Source organism: Aquarana catesbeiana, linkage group LG11, assembly GCF_042186555.1.
Source record: "Aquarana catesbeiana isolate 2022-GZ linkage group LG11, ASM4218655v1, whole genome shotgun sequence".
Classification (NCBI taxonomy): Eukaryota; Metazoa; Chordata; class Amphibia; order Anura; family Ranidae; genus Aquarana; species Aquarana catesbeiana.
In genome coordinates this window covers 224,562,932-224,584,095 of record NC_133334.1, presented here as the reverse complement: position 1 = coordinate 224,584,095, position 21,164 = coordinate 224,562,932, and the positions used below count along the sequence as shown (strand labels likewise).

At 39.7% G+C, this 21,164-nt stretch overlaps 1 protein-coding gene across 8 annotated transcripts in view; it reads right to left on the bottom strand.

Annotated features, from left to right (window-relative positions):
- Positions 1-12,610: 12,610 nt before the first annotated feature.
- MARK2 (microtubule affinity regulating kinase 2) overlaps positions 12,611-21,164 on the bottom strand; it is a 234,494-nt gene continuing 225,940 nt past the window's right edge. For 5 of the 8 annotated variants that reach the window (XM_073605415.1, XM_073605418.1, XM_073605414.1 and 2 more), the window contains 2 exons: positions 18,682-18,726; positions 12,611-14,369 (listed from right to left, as the gene is read on the bottom strand). In XM_073605415.1, coding sequence (XP_073461516.1) covers positions 14,018-14,369; positions 18,682-18,726 — 397 coding nt within the window. In that variant the 3' untranslated portion in view covers positions 12,611-14,017. Of the gene's footprint in view, positions 14,370-18,058; positions 18,135-18,681; positions 18,727-21,164 lie in introns of all 8 variants that reach the window. The other 3 variants (XM_073605420.1, XM_073605422.1, XM_073605417.1) reach the window with 3 other exon arrangements.

The window sequence follows — 21,164 nt, the reverse complement described above, 5'->3', positions numbered from 1 at the left end:
AGTGCTCGGGCTGTCAGCTCAAATACTATCCACATGGCTACCCAACAGGTGCCAGTCTGCGCAGCCATTGCCAGGGAATCAACAGTGTAACCAATGCAGAGGAACAGAAGTTTGGACATCATTTTTATTGTGTGCTGGAGGGAAAATATTGGACAACTTATTCTTAAAAGACAAGTTCACCTTTCCCCCCTATATTTCAGCAATATCTCCTTTAGATCTACCATCAACTATGTAGTACAAGGGCTTGCCTCACTGGATACAGAGTGATTAGATAGATGTGCCCTCCTAATATATAGTTTTGGTAAATCTAAAGAAGATTGTACAGTCGGGTGGTCTATTGTATGGCCACCTTTGTACACCTAAAATTAACCAGTTGCGCTTTTGGTGCTATTAATTGCTATCGGCACCCCAAACGCAGAAGCAAACACACATTTTGTCGAGTGCAAAAAAACGCACAGTAAAATACACGCAAACTGAAACGCACCAAAATGCCCCATGAGCTACTTTGCTGTGTTTGTTGTGCGTAGGATTGCAATAGGCTGCCCGATGCGTGTCACGGGAAAAACGCACCTAAAAATGTGTGCTTCCACTACACTGTGTGAATGGGGCCTGAAAGTAAAATTGGTGTGTTTGCACACTCCCCAAACTGAATTACAAGAACATTGACAGCTGAATGGATCACTCCCATGTACATGTATAAAGATGGCCATACACTATGCAATCGGATTGTACAATTTCATTTACATTTACTAAAACTATATAAGAGGAGGGCCCACCAGAACAATCCATTCAATTTGTATCAAATCAGGCAGACCCTTACACTACATAGCTGAAGGTAGATCAAAAAGGGATTGTACTGTGTATAGTGACGAAGTAGGAAAGTGGGTGGGAATTCTGCCTGAAAAGGTGAATCTTTAATGTCATATTAAAAGTTATTTGCAAATAAAAAATTGCACCTGATCAGAAACGCACCAAACCCCCTTGCTGGGACCCGCGGCCGCATATACAAGAACTCGGCCTTAGTTGTAGCAGATTATTAATAATAAACATAGCTTCATTCCTACAGTCGTATTAATCCTGCACATTATGTAGTATATACTGGTTATACCATTGATCGGCTGGCAATGGTTGCAGAGACTGGCAGCTGTTGGGCACACCCCAGATGGGATTTGAACCCACAACCCTAGTGCTGTCAGGTAGAAGCGCTAACAATGACAATTTCCAAGCTAATTGGCTGCTCTAGGAAACCTCTACAGTTTGAAGAATTTTGAAAAAAAATAACCTCTAACCACTTCAGTGCCTGGTACTTTTACCCCCTTCCTGCCCAGGCCAATTTTCAGCATTCAGCTGTCGCACTTTGAATGACAATTGCGCAGTCATGCAACACTGTACTCATATGAAATGTTTATAATTTTCACAGAAGTACAGCTTTCTTTCGTTTGTGTTATAAAATTTTGCAAATAATCTTTCTTCATGAATTTAGACCAAAAATAATCCTGCTACATTTCTTTGGTGCAAATAACCTAAATCAGTGTATATTATTTAGTCTGTAGGAAAGTTATAGAGTCCACATGGTATTTATATTATATACTGATGACCTATCTGATTTCCTGAGACCCGAAAACTCCAGGACAGTGCAAAAAACTCCAAATGACCCGTTTGGAAAGTAAACAATCCAAGGTATTTAGTAAGAAACACAGTGAGTTTTTTGAAGTTGTAATTTTTTGTCAAAGTTTTTTTTTTTCAAATGAATTAAAAAAAAAAAAAAATAACATATGGTCACCAGTGCAGTACAGAGTTATCATATAATGGTTGTGGAGATAATCAGGGACACTGGTGACAGTATGTAGAACAAATTAAAAAAACAAAAAATGGAAAAATATTTTATTTTTAACACACTGTGACCAGAGCATTACAGTGTTACATTAGTAACACTGTACTACTCTGGGGAAGTGATCATGATTTATTATTTTTTTTGGTATAAGCAACCATTTTTACTGAATGAAACTAGTTCATTCAGTGGCTTTTGTTGTGATGAGCCAAAGCTAATCACATGGTACAGATGGGCTGTGATTGGCCCGGTCTGTAACATGTGATCACGGTGACCAATGACAGCTAGCAACACAATTGTATACAATGGATGGCATGAAAGGAAGCCATCCATTGTTTACAACTGTCATGTGATCAGCTGTGATTGGTCACAGTGATCACATGGTACTGGCAGCGCGCTGGTACAGTGATCAGTCATCAACTGTGTCCAGTGTACACAGCCAGGGACTAGGGTTACCACCTCATCCCTTTAATCCAGAACACATATTAATTACACAGGTTCTGAGGCTGATTTAATGCAGATAAGGCACCAAGTGAGTTTAATTACCACCTTAATCAGCCACAGAACCTGTGTAATCAATATGTGTCCTGGATTAAAGGGATGAGGTGGCAACTCTACCAGGGACAGATTGTGCCACTGCGCAGCCCCACGAGAGGCATGTTTTGAGATGACATCATGCTGACATTTTACTACACCCCAGGCGGGAAGGGGTTAAGAAAAATAGAGAAGCACAATGTGCTTAAAAGCAGATAACACACAAACAATTCAAATTTCTTCTGCCTACCAAACCTACCCATGAAACATTCAAAGGAAAAGTAAAGTGAACCCTTGCTGTTAATAGCTGGCCAAACCTTCTTTGGCAGCAATGACTTCAAGTAAGCACTTTTGTTAGCTCTGGATTAGACCTGCAGGACGTTCGAGGGATTTTTTACCATTCCTCTTTACAAAACTGCTTTAGCTCAGACACATTTGTAGGATGTCTAGTGTGCATGGCTCTCTTGAGGTAATTCCACAGCATCTCCTTGGGGTTAGGAGCATTTTCTTTTACTTGAATACTTAGGCTCATTGTCCTGCTGCATCACCCAGCTTCTACTAAGCTGCAGCTGGTGGACAGCCACCCTGACATTATCCTGTAGGATATTTTTGTAAGCTTGGTTAAGCTTGGCAGAATAGTAAGCCCAAATCATGAGGTTCCCTCCACCATTGGGATGATGTTTTGAGGTTGGTAAGCTGTGCCCTTTTTGCACCATACATAGTGCTGAGTATTCTTCACAAACATTAAACTTTTGTTTCATCAGTCCACAAAACATTTTACCAGTAGCATGGTGGTTTGCCAAGGTGCTCTTTGGCAACCTTTAGGCACGGAGCAATTTTTTGTAGAGTAGCGACTTCCTCTGTAGTGTTCTGCCATGGCCACCCTGCCTATTCAAAGACTTACATATGGTAGACTCATGACCAGGGATATTTGCCAGATCAAGTGATGTCTTCAAGCCTTAAAGTGGTTGTAAACCTCAAACATATCCCTCTATAGTGTGTGCTTGTCTCAATCCAGAGCACTAAGTGTAATTTCTGTCAACTCCCTTGTTCCTCTGCTATAAGCATGAGTCACTTCTCACAAGTTTTCCTGACACCAAGAGAAAAATGGTGACAGGGGAGGGCCCAGTCAGTGACTGACAGCCTCAACTCTGTTCCTCTGAAGGGGGGTGTGTCTCTTCCCTCCAATCATCTCTCCACCTCCTTTTTTCAGAGTTGAGAAATCCTGTACTTCAAATGGATGTAGGGGGCAGATGGCTGTGAATAAACAGGTACAACGTATGTAGAAGGGTTTTATTTTATCTCAGTGTATCACCTCAGGCCAGTCACTTCCCTGGATAACACACAAACATTAGGCGAATATAGTGTTTATTGGTCACCACATCCTGGTTTTAGAGTAAAAGAAGAAAGAACCCCCTTGGGAAATGGGACTTTGAAAGTGATAAATACACCAAATAATGTCAAGAAAAATATAATTTATTGTATAAATCTAAACATGATAAAAATTGTCATAGTGGACATAGAGTATGAAATACACATTTGATACATATGCAGATGTTGATTACATCCCTGAAGACCCGACGTTTCTGGCTAAATGCCTTTCTTCAGGGGTTATTAACAAACAGAGCGCAAATGTCTATTGAAGAAACAGATACATCATTAAAAGGACAGTAAACACAGGTTGAAACAGACAACTGCAGGCAAATATTGATAAAAATGTCAAATACATACCAATAATATCAATTGTTTGTGTAAAGAATAGAGGAGGAGAGACCTAGAGGGCCCCTTTCCAAGAAGAACAGAGAGACTGGACAGATGGGTCTTTGAACGCTAGATCCCTCACAGGCAGGGGCGATATCTCAGCGAAGGTCCAAATAAAGATCACATGAATGACAGAGCTAGTACATATGTCTTCCTAATTATACCAAATGGGTGTGTATTAGTATGTGCATAAAAATATAAAGAATATACACCTATAGAGTAAATATCCATCACATACCCACAGGTATCCCCAAAGAATGGGTCCCAAAAAATAGTAGGGAAAGGTCCAATAAGTCCCTCTGCTCAGGAGGAAGGCCTGTGCTGGACCAGAAAGGGGGAATAGGGAGAGAAGTGCTGTTAGATCGTAGCTCACCAAAAATGGATCAGAAAGCAGAGGGAGTCATGATGAATAACACCATCTTACCTCCTGTGAATCGATCATGTACACATCTGATGTCCTTTCCCTCACAGCCCTGTCAGTGACCGGCCGTGGCGGAAGCTTTATAAACACTGGGGCGCACGTGGTAGTCCCATGTGTATCGCGCATGCGCAGAGCAAAAGGTCCCTCTTTAAGCCCATTTATCTCACAAAATCCACCTCTAACCTACCGTAGAACTAGGTCTCTCAAAAACGCGCTTGTACAGAGTGAATTTACAGGTAATTTCCGCAAAGATCCCTGCAAGAGTCCTGGCACCTTCAAGTGCGACGGCTGTAGATATTGTCAATACATGCACACAGGTAGCAATATCAGACTCCCCAATAGTACAAAATTCGAACCTACCCACTATGCCAACTGCAAAACAATTGGCGTGGTCTATATGTTATACTGTCAGTGCAGATCCTTTTATATAGGAAAGACCAAACAGGAATTTCATAAAAGGATGTATAGGCACATTCTAGGCATGCAGAAGTCCAATCCTGATCGCCCACTAGGTAGGCACGTTAGGGACAATCATGGGGGTAAATTTCCACAGATCAAGTTCCTCATCCTTGATTGAGTTCACCCCAACAACAGAGGTGGAGATTGGAAACGAGTACTGCTCTAGCATGAGACACGCTGGATAGTATACTTAGATGCCACCTCGCCCCCAGGCTTAAATGAAATGGTGAGTTAACGCCCTTTTTTGGAGTTTCTCATCAGGGGGATGGGAAGATTAAGTGGTTCTCTGGATTTGATGGTGCTTTGGTCCACTTCTGGGATCTTGACACCTGCTTTTTCTTTTCCTCCCCTTTTTTTACTATTTCATTAGTTATTGATTAAATGCACCTTCAGGTCCACTATGGTTATGTTATTATGTTTATGCCGTTTTAATTGCCCTACGGTTATGTTATTATGTTTATGCCATTTTAATTGGCCTATTTGTGAACTATTGCGGAATTATCCTCGGTATAGATGTGCCTTGCCTTTTTGGTGTCTCTGCCCCCTTTTTTCTGATGTGCAATCTTCTATGGGTGGCTCTTAATTATGCAGTCCCCTCCTTGGCATTGGCGAGGTCGGACCATAGTGGTGGTTACGCCTTTTGCCAGTAGGCCAAGTATTACGCGTTGGTATCACTGGAACGCAGGGTGCTGTCACGTCTCTTCCTGGGACCGCACCGTGCACTCTGTGAACAGTTGGTCCTTCCTGATCACAAACACGCATGCACGATACACACGGGTCTAACGTGCACGCGTCCCAGTGTGTATAAAGCTTCTGCCGCGGCCGGTCACTGACAGGGCTGTGATGGACAGGACATCAGACGTGTACATGATCGATTCACAGGAGGAAAGATGGTGTTACTCATCATGACTCCCTCGGCTTTCTGATCCATTTTTGGTGATCTACAATATAACAGCACTACTCTCCCTATTCCCCCTTTCTGGTCCAGCACAGGCATTCCTCCTGAGCAGAGGGACTTATTGGAACTTTCCCTGCTATTTTGTGGGACCCATTCCTTGGGGATACCTGTGGGTAGGTGATGAGTATTTGCTCTTTAGGTGTGTATACTTTATATTTTTATGCACATACTAATACACACCCATTTGGTATAATTAGGAAGACATATGTACTAGCTCTGTCATTCATGTGATCATTATTTGGACCTTTGCTGAGATATCGCCCCTGCCTGTGAGGAATCTAGCGTTCAAAGACCCATCTGTCCAGTCTCTCTGTTCTTCTTGGAGGGGGCCCCTCTAGGTCTCTCCTCCTTTATTCTTCACACAAACAATTGATATTATTGGTATGCATTTGACATTTTTATCAGTATTTGCCTGCAGTTGTCTGTTTCAGCCTGTGTTTACTGTCCTTTTAATGATGTATCCGTTTATTCAATAGACATTTGCGCTCTGTTTGTTAATAACCCCAGAAGAAAGGTATTTAGCCAGAAATGTCGGGTCTTCGGAAATGTAATCGTCTGTATATGTACCAATTGTGTATTTCATAGACTATGTCCACTATGACAATTTTTATCATGTTTAGATTTAAACATTAAATTATAATTTTCTTGACATTATTTGGTGTATTGGTCTCTTTCAAAGTCCCATCTTCCAAGGAGGTTCTTTATTCTTTTACTATGAAAGGGTTTACAACCCCTTTAAGCTGTTTCTTGTAGGTTTTTCTTTACCTAAGTGAGGATTCTGGATTGTGGCTTGAGAGTATCTTGGCTGGGCCCCCACTTCTAGGAAGATTAGCCACAGTATAAAACTGTCTTTATTTATAGAAAATTTGTCTAAGGCCCCATTCCCACTTGTGAGACTTTGGACCCCAAAGTCACACCCATGTTTCCCAATGAGTACCATTCCTATATGAGCGTCTTTAATACAGTTTACGACTTTAATAGTTCATACACTATTTTGGTCTGACTTTCATGCAACACCAGGGCCATAGCCTTAAATGTAAACCTTCAAAAGTCACATGAAAGACACACCTGCATAATATGCATGTGACTTGTGTGCAACTTTGTAGTGCACAATCACATTGGTCAAAGTCGCACTCATCCAAAGTTACATCAAAATTGTATCATAACATGTTAATGGAAATCGCATGATTTTGAAGTTACAAGTGTGAATGGACTCTAACTGTCCACTGATTGATGCCTAAACACTCAGATTGCATTTTGTATACCTTTCCAGCCTTATGCAGATCAACTACTCTTGAATGTATGTCCTCAGAGAGCTGCTTTTTCTAGGCTCACATCTGCTGCTGCTTGTTATGAACAGCAAACTTAAAATATTTGAGTGTCTTTTTATCAGTCAAGGTAGCTCTGAACCACACCTCCAAACTCATTTCATTATTTGGACTCCAGGTGTGCTACTGACTCCAATTAGCTTTCATTGAAGTAACTTGTCTATGGGTTCACTGTTTGTGTGTTATCAGCTTAAGCAAATTGCGTTTGTCTATTGTGAAGAAGGAATCGGCCGAGATTCAAACTACGTATGGGCAGGCTGAATGTACCCAAGTTGAGCAATCAATCAATTTTACATGCAATTATTGCTAGTGGGCATTATGGGCGCTAGCAATAATCACTGTGTTCTCCTGGCCCAGACAGCCTCCGCTGCTGGGGGCACACATTGGCTCTGTGGGATCGATTCCGTTAACACTACTGTCTGTGTTAATGAGGGAATCGAGCAAATGTATTTTCTGTAACACATGGTTGCAGGAAAGAAATTTGCTCCGTCTCTGGCCAGGCTTAGATGAGGATGAGGTCATCTATGGCAAACTACTACAGAAAAAAACAGCCAATTCCAAGGGGTTTACATACTTTTTGGTCCCCTGTATACACAGGGGATGATTTTACAGCCAGATTTTACAAGGCTGTAATCTGATCACTTAGATCAGTGGTCTCCAAACTGTGGCCTTTGCCTGCCTTTAGCTGGCCCTTGGGGCACTATTTCTCCCACTGACTAACAATGGGGCACTATTGTCCTATTAATACCAAATATGGGGTATTGCTTACTTCCATTGATGGCAGGGCATTTTTTTACTGCCACCAGCCACAGTTCACCCCCCCCAAAGCCTGAAGGACTGAAATCTGGCCCTTTGTTTAGAAAGTTTGGAGACCCCTGAATTAGATGAGTAAGAATGGTACAGCCTACTCTGTTTGATGGAAATGATGGGTGTACAGATGCTGGAATACACTGAGCCATTTCTGTTACTACATGTGACGAAGTTTGTTACTGTCATACACATTTTCAGCATGAGGTAGGGCTTGTGTAAATCCAAAACATACTTCAGTCTGTTTTGGATCAGCCCTATTGCATGAGCACCATAGGGTTATCTTTGGGCAAATCATCAGTCTTTAAAAAAAAAAAAAAAAAAAAAGAAGAAAGAAATAAAAATTATAATATATATATATATATATATATATATATATATATATATATATATATATATATAATAAAACCATACATACAAAAACACAACAGTTTTTCCTTTCTTTGGATCAAATAGAAGTTCTGTAATCAGGTTCCATTTTTTCGCTTTTCTTTATAAACATGAATGCACTCAATAGATAAGCATCTTTTTCCAACATTAAGAGTAAGTTGTCCATGTTTATGTGTGCTTTGGTGTGTTGTCTACATCAGTGGTCATCAACCCTGTCCTCAGGGCCCACTAACAGGCCAGGTTTTATGTATTACCTTGGGGAGATGCAGACTAGAATACTGCAATCACTGAGCAGCAAATTATATCACCTGTAATGTATTTCAATTATCCTGCAAACCTGGCCTGTTAGTGGGCTCTGAGGACAGGGTTGATGACCACTGGTCTACTTGTAGTGCATTTTTTTGTATAAACACATTACTTTCTTTCCAACTCACTGCGATATAATGGTGCCTGCCTTCATTCTTTTTTTTTTTTTTTTATTGCAGCACATTGGTGTAAACTGTGATAATACAAAACAAGGCTTTTGGCTTGTCCGTGTTGACCAATGCACTCAGTCTGGTAAAAAATAACAGCGAAAACAGTGCATGCTGTGTTTGTATATTTTACATAGGCACACATACTGTATCCTAAAATGTGATCTTCATTCAGGCCATAGTAATACATTTACAGTCAGAATGCTGGCCTAAATTCTATTGAAATACTGTGGTATGACACAGGCAGGCAAGCAAGCCATCTCAAAACAGAGATATTGAACTAGATTAGTATACAGAGACAGTAAAAAATAAAAATATGCCAGAGGTAATGGAGGACGTTGTACCAGTTGCTAAATAGGGTCTGCGCACTTTTTCCATCATGAACCTCAACTATTTACTCAATTGGTGGTCCTAAAACTATAGCCCACTGCTTATTTTTCAGCCTTGCATGGAGAACCTTCTCCGCCCCCCTGGTAGTGCACCATCATTCCTCCTGCCAACACAGATGATACAGTCCCAATGCCTTCCACCAACACAGACAAGGTACCATTTCTCTGACACTGGGATATTATTACTCTACCCATTATCCAACACAGCATTTTCTACTCCTACTGGCCACAGTCTGGCCCCAAAGAGACTACATTTTAAAAAGTTTGAGGACCCCTGGTTTAAACTGCCAACAAAAATATAGCTCTTGTGTGTGTGTTTGTTACTTTGAACCTTATACAAACCTGGGTAATTTAGCTTTAGCACAAGAGGGAAAAAATTATAAAAAAGACATTGCCTGCAAAACTCATCAAAATCATCAGCAGATAAAGAAATATAAGCAAAAGTTGCTTAGTTGAAATTGCCCAGGCTAGAAAGTGGGTCGTTTTAAAGAACACTTAGGCTGCAGCATTTACACCTGAGCATCGCTGAGCGGTGTTTTTTTCCAGCTGTTTTTTGAGCATTTGTAGGCGCGTTTGTGTAAGGTTTTTGAAGCGTTTTTTGAGCTTTGGCATTTTTTTTTTTAATTAGCCACTATCATTTGTTGCTATGTTTTTCAGCGGTTTCATCCACTTTTATTTAACATTTTTTTTTTGTAAGAGGTTTAGGGTTAGGGTTTAAACATTATTGTTAGGGTTTTTTTTTCTTTTCTTTTTTATTAGGAGTTGATATTAGGGTTAGAGTTTAGGATTAGGAGTTGTTAGGGTTAAGATTTTTTGTATTATTTATTACTAATTTTAATTTAATATTGCATTTGAGCAGAAAAATGCTCAAATCAAGCCTTTCTTGCATTTCTATGTTACAAAACAATGCAACAATCTGCCCGATTTGAGCTACAAAAAAAGCTCCAGAATTTTTTTGAGCCTCAGGGGTTTTGCTTCAGACGACCTGTAAGAGATGTGAACCAAATCCACAGAGAATAACAGATTTTTTTTTTCTCCTCCAGCGTTTTGAAGCTTTAAACTATAAAGCGCTGAGGTGTGAATAGGGCCTTATTTGGAAATTCACAGTTTTCTTCCGTTAAAGTGATACTAAAGTCTCTTTTTTGTGTTAAAAATAAAAACATGTTATGTCAAACATGTTATACTTACCTGCTCTGTGCAGAGGTTTTGCATAGAGCAGCCCAGATCCTACTCTTCTTGGGTCCCTTTTTGTCACTCCTGGTCCCTCCCTCCTGTTGAGTGCCCCCACAGGAAACAGCTTGCTATGGGGGCACCTGAGACGAGCCACAGCTCCGTGTCCATTCAAACACAGAGCCACGGCCTGGCCCCCTCGCTTTCCTCATTGGCTCACTGACTGACAGCAGTGGGAGCCAATGGCGCTTCACTGCTGTGTCAGCCAATGAGGGAAGAGTCCCAGACAGCTGAGTCTCTCATGCAACATTGCTGGATCGAGATGGGGCTCAGGTAAGTATTAGGGAGGGTGAGGGAGGCTGCTGCACACAGAAGACTTTATATCTTAAAGCATAGAATGCATTAAAATAAAAAATCTTCTGCCTTTACAACCACTTTAAGTATAGCGTGGATACACACATTTTATATATGGCCAAAAGGTTTAAAAATAAATATTGGGAATTTCTGCACGAGCAACAACTTATTTGAGAGCTAATCCAAAACTGAGATTTTTTTTGTTGATACTGGAAAATTAAACCAGCAAACATTTTTTAATACATCTCTCAGGGACCTTCCAAATTAGATATTTGCTTGAGTTTCTAGGTCTGCATACCTGTCCTGTCATGGCCATTTCAAGGAGTTCCCACTGATGAATTTGTATTAATTTTATATGATAAAGAGGGCAACTAGAATTTCTGGAACACAAAAAAGTGGATGCGAACCCATAAGATTAAAATGTCAATGAGAATCATGGCAGGTAGATCTTGCTGTTGCATCCAAGACAAGTCAGGAGCTGACACTGACCAACAGGTTCCACCCATAACTAAAATATAATTTTTGGATGGACTGGCTCTATAACTTATTTTTTTATTGCCACAGATGTTTCTCTTACAGTCTGAATGAAAAGGACTGAACATCTGAATAAAGGTCAATAAAGTTTTTGGCACAATGAACAAGAAAAATAAAAACAAATGTTTTGTCACTGCTCCCCAAGAGTCTTAACGCTACATTCACACCGGCGATTATGGCTGGAATTGTAGCGGCAGGAATCCTCAGATGCCTGCTGTGGCTCGGTGCAGAGGCCAGTCTCGTCCACTATAACGACAGGGCCATAGCCATTTACGGCTCTCTGCCCAGCCAGCAATCACCTGCAGTGAGTGCTGCTGAACGCGCACAAAGTGCATCCAGAAGCACTCACCGCAAGTAATTGGTGGCTGTGCAGAGAGCCGTAAATACAGGCGACAGAGAAATGCTGCCGCTACCATTTGCGCTGACCTTAATCACCGTTGTGAATGTTGCCTAAGAAATGTGTGAAACTCAGTGACCTCTTTTTGTGCATTTAATTGCATTAATTTTAGATTGTGTCTTTTATGCCAAGGAACGTCACAACTCACATTTGTGGGTTGTAGTGCACTATAAGAGCAGGTACTTTTGCTTTTGATTTTTAATATGTATTTGGGCTTGTGCCGATCTTCAGAATAAATGGCAATGCACATATACCTGCAGGTTACCACAATGCAGATGTGGGGAGTGCAACCTGAAGCTCATCCTGAATAATTGCGTGTTGGTTTATGTTGTGTTACAATATCAATAACTCTGTCAAAGGGGAGAATTAGGTTATTGCCACAGCTCAGGTGGTTACTAGCTGTGAGTCAGTCTTCTGTCTATGATAAACAAAAGAACCAACTGATGGAAGTTCAAGTGCACGAAAGGAAAAAAAAAAATAACATGCTTCTAACCATGTGTATCACCCCTTGTGACTGGCTTTAGAAAAAGATAGGAAGGCACAGCATAGGGTAGGAGCTCATGCACAGCAGCATAGAAGAGCATGAGAAGTTTTGAGTCCGTTGGCATGAACTTCCAAAATGTGCAGATCTGAAGATTGTCATGATCTTAGTAAGATGTTGGTTTGCTTAAATCTATCTATAGTTAATTATCTATAAATAATTATTTTTTTTAGTAATTATTGTTCCTGAGTATTCTAGGATATATTGAATGTACCCATGACATACAGGACAAACTTTTCCTTAGAAAAATAAAACAGTCAGTGTCAACCGCAATTAGTTTCTTTTTTTTTCCAAACAGCAATGAAATCATTCACACAAAAGGAAAATAATAAAATCAAATAAACAATAACGCTTGCAAGCGATCATCTGTAGGGCCATGGAAACTTGCTTCACCCCTCAACTGCAAGTGGGAGTCATACACATTTTTTGGATTGATATTTACAGCAGATACAGCCCACAACCGCAACTGAGGGGTAGATAAAGTCTGATATGCTGTATTCACTGTACATTCCACAAACATTTCAACAAAGTTGCCTCCACTCTTTCACTTCCAATAGTCCTATAATTTAATTGATAATTTCCCGGATTTAAACCTGCAAAACATGTAGATATATACATGGAGAGTGTGGCAAACAATGTCTAGTATTTCTGATCTTCATAGAAGTGTCTAGAATAAAGGGGTGCATTCTGTATACAGTGACATAGTCATGGTGGTGTGTATTCATGCTTTTTAAAAAGGAGAAAAAGTGTGAACACAGAACTTGTAGATGGAAATCATAGCGGGCTCCTGGATGCTCCTCCTTTATGAGGAATGTGTGCAAGTTATATCAACAGTTTACTATATGTATGGGGAAATATGGAAGCCGTTCTGGACTAGTCCAATGAACAGAAAAGGGAATAAAGGTGTGCTTGGAGAATTAAACAGTTGTTTGTACCATTGAGGATGTAACCGTCACCAAATTGATTGTTGCAACTGATTGCCACCTTTCAAGGAAAATAAATAATGGAAAAAAACAGCATGTATATTAATAAAAGCACTGGCAGCCCACCAGGTTTCCACCGTACAAATCTAGTTACTGGCACAATATTTCTCCATGCTGGGCATGTCTTTACCTGTACCTGTGTATTAAGGGCACCCTGAGCTATTAGTTCAGTGTCATGACGATTTTTAAATCTCTTCTGTACAAAGACATTGTACATTTTTATAATCCTTCTGTACAACGTGAACTCATCTGTAGACAAAAAGGGGGATACCTCTTCCAAGCTCTTTTTCTGCTTAATAAACTGTACCAGAAAAACTGCATCATAGAGCTGACACACATTAATAGGAAGGGAAACCACTCTACAATCTCATTCTACAACCCTTCCTCTTATCAGTCTATTAGATAATCTGAGCCCAATCCCCAATCTTTAAAAAAAAAAAAAAAAAAAAAATTATAAACCTATTTCAAATAAAATACCCTCAAAACCTACAATGAAAGGAGCAGTAGTCATTCCCAGGGCACCCTGCCAACCCCCAGCCACAAAGCCTGGTTTGTCCTTTCAGCACAGGCCAGCAAGGAGAAACAAATGGAATTTCCTGCATCCACTTGGCTAAGAGTGCTGACCAGCTATGGCAGGGGGCTGTAGGTGTCTCATTTTGCAGTTTCAGTCTGAGAGCTGGAGCCTGGTTAAAGTTTGAGTTCATTGGCAATTTTGGAGGCAATGTTCTTAAATGCCATAGAGGTGCCAGAGATTCTTTTGAAGCGTACACCATTTAGAGAGAGGCGTGGAAGCTTGCACACCTCCATTTCCCACTGTACATAGTTGTCATGCCCAGGTGAACCATGGATACAAAGCAGCATGTACTTCTCTTGCAGTTCATGTTGGCAGCTGTTGGCATCCAGCACTTTGCGTATTTCACCCATCATCTCATTGGGTTCCATTGAGCTGGTGGTTTTCATACTCCACGTGAAGCGTAACGAGCGTGGCTTGGAGTCCCTCAGGTCTTCTTTCTCTTTTTCTGCCACTGTCAGGTTAGGCCTGAGGAAATTGACAACATGTTTTGTTACAACAATGATGTATGTGCTGCAAATCAAATAATGGTGGTTTTTGCATCATTATTACCATCACATACAAAAACACATATAAACAAATTATCTTCAGGTACAGAGATCGTGTTCTTTAAACTTGCATTACCAACTGATGGCATTGCCAAAATACCTGGGCATGGAAGTGATCCTTCCGAACATAAAATACAAACTAAAACAGGAAAGGCAAAATGCTGTTGGAAGCAGCTCCCTTAGTAAATACCTAATATGCAAGTAGGCTTAGCTGTATAGTTGCAAAAAGAGGTAGTTAGGTCGGCATTTAATAGGAAGACTCCACGTTTACCTTGAATTTAACTAGAAGAGTATACTATGCATTTTTTATATTGTAACTTGCCTTACTATAGCAGCAAAAAAAAAAAAAAAGCAATAAATTGTGCATTAAAAGCCGCACTTTCAATGTGCTCCTCTTTCCTTGCTAGCAATACTATTAAAGCTATCATACAGGGAAACACTAGAACACTGTTAGTTTAAACTTTCCAGAAAAGCAATATTATATTTTTTTTTTTTCTCCTAAAAATAAATTCTGTATTCTGTAAACAGCAGTGATTGCCAAGGTCAACTCAAATCTTCTATGACATCCTACACTTTGTTATATCCCATGATATGAGACTATGTAGCTGTTGCTTGCTCATGTCAGTGGAAGGACCTGTTAAAAGACTGATTAGTGTCACTGTACTGAGAGATTCTGAGAAATTAAAATTGTGCAGTAAATTACTTCACCTCAAAGTAGACAAGAACATTCTTAGGCCTTTACATGGTCAGTTACATGCAGCCGCTGGATTCCTGTGGTCAGAAACTAGAGATATTTGCTCCTGGAACAACCAGGTCATGTGATCAGCAGCGGCCGCTCAGCCCACCTAAACTAATGGCAGGCTCACAGTGGCCATTGCTACTTGCATGTAGCCATACACAGAGCGAATAGCTGTGGTTAGTGTCCAAGCCTCGTCTCTATCTCTGTGCCTGTCTTTTCCCTCTCTCTCTCTGAACCCCCCCTTAATCCTGAACAAAAGAAAAAGTGCTCATCATCTCAAGAGCTGCTGTTAAAGATGGCATGTAAAAATTTTGTTGCCCAAATAAAATGATTGATTGTACGAAAAATATGCAATTTACATATTTATACAAGATTAATATGAGATATGGGCAAAAAGTCTGCATGTCTTTATAAGACCGATAAAAAGCCTCTCCAGAGAAGAAAGTTTTCTTGTTCTTCCCTTTATTTTTATGCCAAAGTCAAAACGTTGTGCATCATCATTAAGATTGTCCCTTTGTCTTTAGGTGGGGGAGGGGAAATGGGTAGGAGGTCAACTGACAGGCAAGTGTTTGAAATCACAAGAGTATCTAAATAGGCGTTATCCTCTGAAATGAAACCTAACAAACATACTTGCAAGATGCCATGACTCCACATACCAGGGAGACATTCTCAATGATAGTGAATGGAAGGAATTAGGATAAAAAAGTGTATTATTTATTATTACAGGTACTTGTATAGTGCCATCAATTTACGCTTTACAAATGGCAGAAAGAGACCTGCTGAATAGACCTGACAGATACACACTTGGGGGACACTTGAAGGACAGGCTCAGAGAGGGTCTGAGAAATCAGCTATTGTTCAACTTCCTGGGATCAGTCATTTCTGATATACTTTTGACTAGTTTGTTTTCCAATTTATGACTGCTTGAATAGTGCCTTTTGTTCCTTGGGTACATCTTCCCTGGTCTACATCTTCCCCGGTGTTAGTTTATACTTTCCAGAAAAGCAATATTATAATTTTTTTTCCTAAAAATAAATTCTGTATTCTGTAAACAGCAGTGATTGTTTTTGTGTTTAGATATGCTTTAAGCAATAGAAAGAATGTGTGCACTTAACATGGAAAAAAAAAATCTCTGGCCTTGACTGATTTAAAAGCATATTTTCAGATTTGCAATCGAAGTTGAGAAAACCCCACTATGTTATGTGTTACCATTCCCACAGCATGCCTACATTTTTTAAAAAACGTATTACCTTTTAAATATTTTACTGAAGGTGGTGTCATGGCGGACTGAAAGTTTTTTTCTTTTTTTGAACAATGTTAGAGTGAGCCTGTCCCAAGTCTGTTCTCATTAGCATACAATGTAGAAAGCTCAGCCTCCAAACCTTGAACCTGTTCAAATCTAATTACGATTGATAATGAAGATCTGCTTGCACTGCTGGATTAAACTCTGTGGAGGCCCCTAGGCAGTTGAAACTTTACACCCCCCCCCCCCCCCCTTACAGATTTTTGGAGGTTTCTCCAGCACACACTCTAGTAGGATAACACTAAACTAAGTAGTATGCATGTCGGCCGCTAGATGAGATTACCATCACTACTGCACATTACACCTTTGTAGGTTGCACCAAATTTTTGTTTACAAAAGCTTTTAAGAGACAAACTGCAATGTAAATCTGAGGTCAATGGTTTGTGCGCTTTACGTTGTTACTAGGTACATTACTCTATAGAATATTTAATGTAAAGTTTTTTTTTTTCGTTTGAGTCGATTATTTTTTTCTATCTTTTGTAAACTTTAGGAAGACTTACTCTTATCTTTCTTTCAATATCAAATCAATATTATTTTGATCTGAAGTTGCAGGGCCCTTAAACAGTGTGGGACCAATAGACTGGTGCCTATTCTGCCTATTTGGTAACCTGGCAACATCTGCTTGCAGAGCTCATAAACAAAGAGAACTACCTATTATTTTTCCTTGCTGCATGGTGCAGAAGCTAGCATCTACAAAAAGGTAAGCTGCAATTTTAAACTTTTTTTTTTTTTTTTTTTTTATAAGTTATGCCATGTGAACAGGGACATGTAGCAAACATAAAGTAGCTTGGCTGCAAAAGTGGCAATACACTTTAAAAACCTAAAGAGGTCTGCCAATCGGTGTCTTTCCTATGAATGTTTCCTTTCAGTCTTTAATTGTATACTTGCAGGCCAGAAGAGCATTCCAGGTTTCCGAGAGTTCCCCTGGATAAAACGCAATTGCCGGATGGATAGAGGAGAATTTAAAACAATCCAATGGGCTTATGTTTCTTCATGAGAAAGGGAGGCAGTGGCAAGTAAAATGTGTCACTGCAAATTGCAGAACTGTTGAAAATACTGGTGTGTTTTTACAAGGTGTATAAAATAGTTTTGCTACCATTCCTAGACAAAAATACTGGTTGTGTTAGGTATCAAAAAAGAATAAAAAATCCCCCCCAAAAACTTAGCATCTGTTTGCATAGCCATTTCCCAGTAGATTTTCATAGGTTTGCTATATCCACTATTGAAAGGCTGCAGGCATTGACACTTATCCAATGCTACTCCAATAAGATTTGCAAAAACTATTTTAAAATCCCTCATAACGTGAGCATGAAGTTTTTGTGCTTGCCTCGATATTCAACAATCAATCACATTCCTTTACATCTGTCTACTGCCCTATCACCTCTAAGATGAGATGATGGTTTATCCTCCCATACTGCAACCTACAGATAATGGTATTCAGCTATTAACCCAGGATAATAGTGAGTGTCATTCAATATGTGGGCTATTGGTGTACTTAAATGCACCTATATGATATTCTTCTGAGGCCTCAATGCTTACTTGAAAATAGTTTTTTTTAGATTTATACCTGGTAAGATCTAAAGGTGTCCCTTTGCGGTAAACTTTCTGGCTCTCTAGGGTGTGTAGGGCGGGCTCTCGGCACTCTGTCAGATATGTACATATGTAAATATAATTAAACTTTGAAACTTCATATGTATATTAGAATAAAATTGTCAACGATTTTAAAATAATTTGTGTAAGTCTTAACTGGTGTAGCACCAGAAAAGTCAGTTACTATTCATTAATCTTCTTGTAACACTAGGCATGTGTAATAGTGTATAATCACCGCTGAAAGCTCTGCATGGATTACACCAAACTGTATTCTTATATAAAACGGTCTTACACACAAACAATGAAGCAGTAGACGGATGCTCTACAGAAGTAACTGTTCACAAGCTATGGATAAAAAAAAAAGCAGCATTGATCTGATCACCAGAGTCAGCAGAAGAAGCTGAAGAACCAAATCCCAGAGGGAAAGTGAAAACAGATTACAGGGAGAATAAATATGAAAGAGAAAAAAATAAAATAAAATAAAAAGATAACGCGGAGTCAATAGATACAAAACATGAAGCAGAATAACACACTAGAGATGAGATGAAAGAAAGCTAGGGAAGTTAATTTACACTGAAGCAGTGATGTTGGCTCTCTCACCTGGTGCTCTCCACTCGATCTTTCCCTTCTGGTTCATTTGGGTTCCTCAAAAGAGAGAGGTAAATAAATTCAGTGTATGAACTGTGAGCTCTGCAGAGCATCAATTACCGTCCAAGATATTTAGTCCTCAAAAACAAGTCTGAATATTCTATAACCAACAACCAAATATCTCTGTATAGCGCTTATAATAAGCCTGTGAGCGTCATGGGTATTTACTTGTAACACATCTGTTCAAGTAACAGTCTTGAAAAGTCAGAATCCACCAGAGCCAATAAAGCTAAACCAGTTTTCTGAACCTGTAAGTTACATGTGAAAACCATAAAACAATAAGTGGTTGAATAAAAGTAGTTGCTATAAGAGAACTGGCTGGTTATGTACCAGCCAGTTCTTTTATAGCAACTACTTTTATTCAATCACTTATTGTTTTAGGTTTTTTCTACGTGACTTATAGGTTCAATAAACTGGTTTATTTTTTTTGGCTCTGGTGGATTCTGACTTTTCAAGACTGTTACAAATATCAATGACACTCACAGGCTTATTCCAAGCGCTATGCGAAGATATTTGGTTGTTGGTTTTTACAGTCACTACCTCCAGGGGTTGTCTCCAACTGCTAGGAACAGCAGTGATGTCACAAGACTTCCTCCTAGTAAATCATCTCCAACTGGTGCCCGATCATTTTGTGGCATTTCCTGAATATTCTACAACCCTTTATCAAAAGAAGAGATTGTGAATCTTTTACTTATGAAGTTTCCTTTAATGTATTTCCTGACTTTATATTCATACTCATATTTCAGGCAGATTCTACAGTCCCAGTCTACTGAATAGAGTGCAATCAGCATCCTTGCTGAAGGCCTCATGTGAAAAAATAGAGTAAAAGAAACAACCCAGAAAGTATATTTTTTATTCTCTGGATGTCTACTGACAAACGTGTCTATAAAGATCCACTGATATAAGACGAGCTGTAAGTGCAAATAATGGATTGTGCTACTAAGCAGGAAATACAGCATACCAATACAATCAGCAAATATAGTGCTTCAATGCAAATACATTGTTAAAACCAAACAGAGCATTTAAAAAAAAAATGCTATATTAAAGACCAGCTCTACCCAAAAATGAAAATGGGTTCCCATCTCTAGTGAATTTGAATGCCGTTATGTCCCCAAACAGTCCATCTCTCTTTTTTGTATAACCATTATCAAATAAAATTATTCTGTTTCAATGAAATCTCCATATTGCAGACAGAATAAATAAGGGAATCTAACTGCAGAAAAGTGGCACATTCATCATTAAGGCCTTGTGTATGTGTAAAGTGAAGCCATTGCAGATAAAAAAAATAAAAAAAACAATCTGTGAATCATTTGCTTTTTCTTTATGTGAACCTAAAATTTAAAGTTTGTCTTTATGGAGCCGATAAAGGAGATATATTATATACAACACATTTACTGTTATGCTAAGTAGAGAAAATACCTGTTCATTTGACCAGAAATGTGGCATCCTTGAGATTCTTGAATAGACTGTTATATTCCTTCTGTAAACTACTAATCCCCCTGCCTCCAGACAATGGAGATTAAAAAGGAAGATGTGTTTGAAGGGCAGCCTGGGTGACAACCATGGCTCCCTGCACAGATACACTAGAGTAGTAAATTTAACCAACCCTAGAAAAAAAAAAAATAGGGTAAAAGAAAAAAAAAAAAAAAAAAAAGAAGCAGCAGCAATTTTCTCAAAGGACTGCTACTGCTATGCTGTGACCCTGAAACTGAGCTGCAGCACGGTGGCCAAGCCCACACAGTGGTTTAACATTGCACTCAGAACAGGCCTCATCATGGTTGAGTGCACGTGCTCAGAGTCATATCCAGAGGTTGTCTTTGGGAAATAGATGTATGAGTGCTGCCAGCATTGCTGCAGAGGTTGAAGGGGTGGGGGGTCAGCCTGTCAGTGCTCAGACCATACGCCGCACACTGTATCAAATTGGTCTGCATAACTGTCTCCCAGAAGGAACACACCTCCAACATGACTACTGCCTTTCTAAAGAAGCTGAGGGTAAAGGTGATGGACTGGCCAAGCATGTCTCCAGACCTAAACCTTATTGAGCATCTGTGGGGCATCCTCAAACGGAAGGTGGAGGAGCACAAAGTCTCTAACATCCACCAGCTCCGTGATGTCATCATGGAGGAGTGGAAAAGGACTCCAGTGGCAACCTGTGAAGCTCTGGTGAACTCCATGCCCAAGAGGGTTAAGGCAGTGCTGGAAAATAATGGTGGCCACACAAAATATTGACACTTTGGGCGCAATTTGGACATTTTTACATAGGGGTGTACTCACTTTTGTTGCCAGCAGTTTAGACATTAATTGGCTTGTGTTGAGTTATATTTTTTACTTTACTGTAAAATCTATACTGCTGTTCATGCTCTGTTAGGGATTCCCCTTCACTACCTCTCCCAGGGATAACACTGTTAAAAGAACATGAAATGAAGGGAAACTTC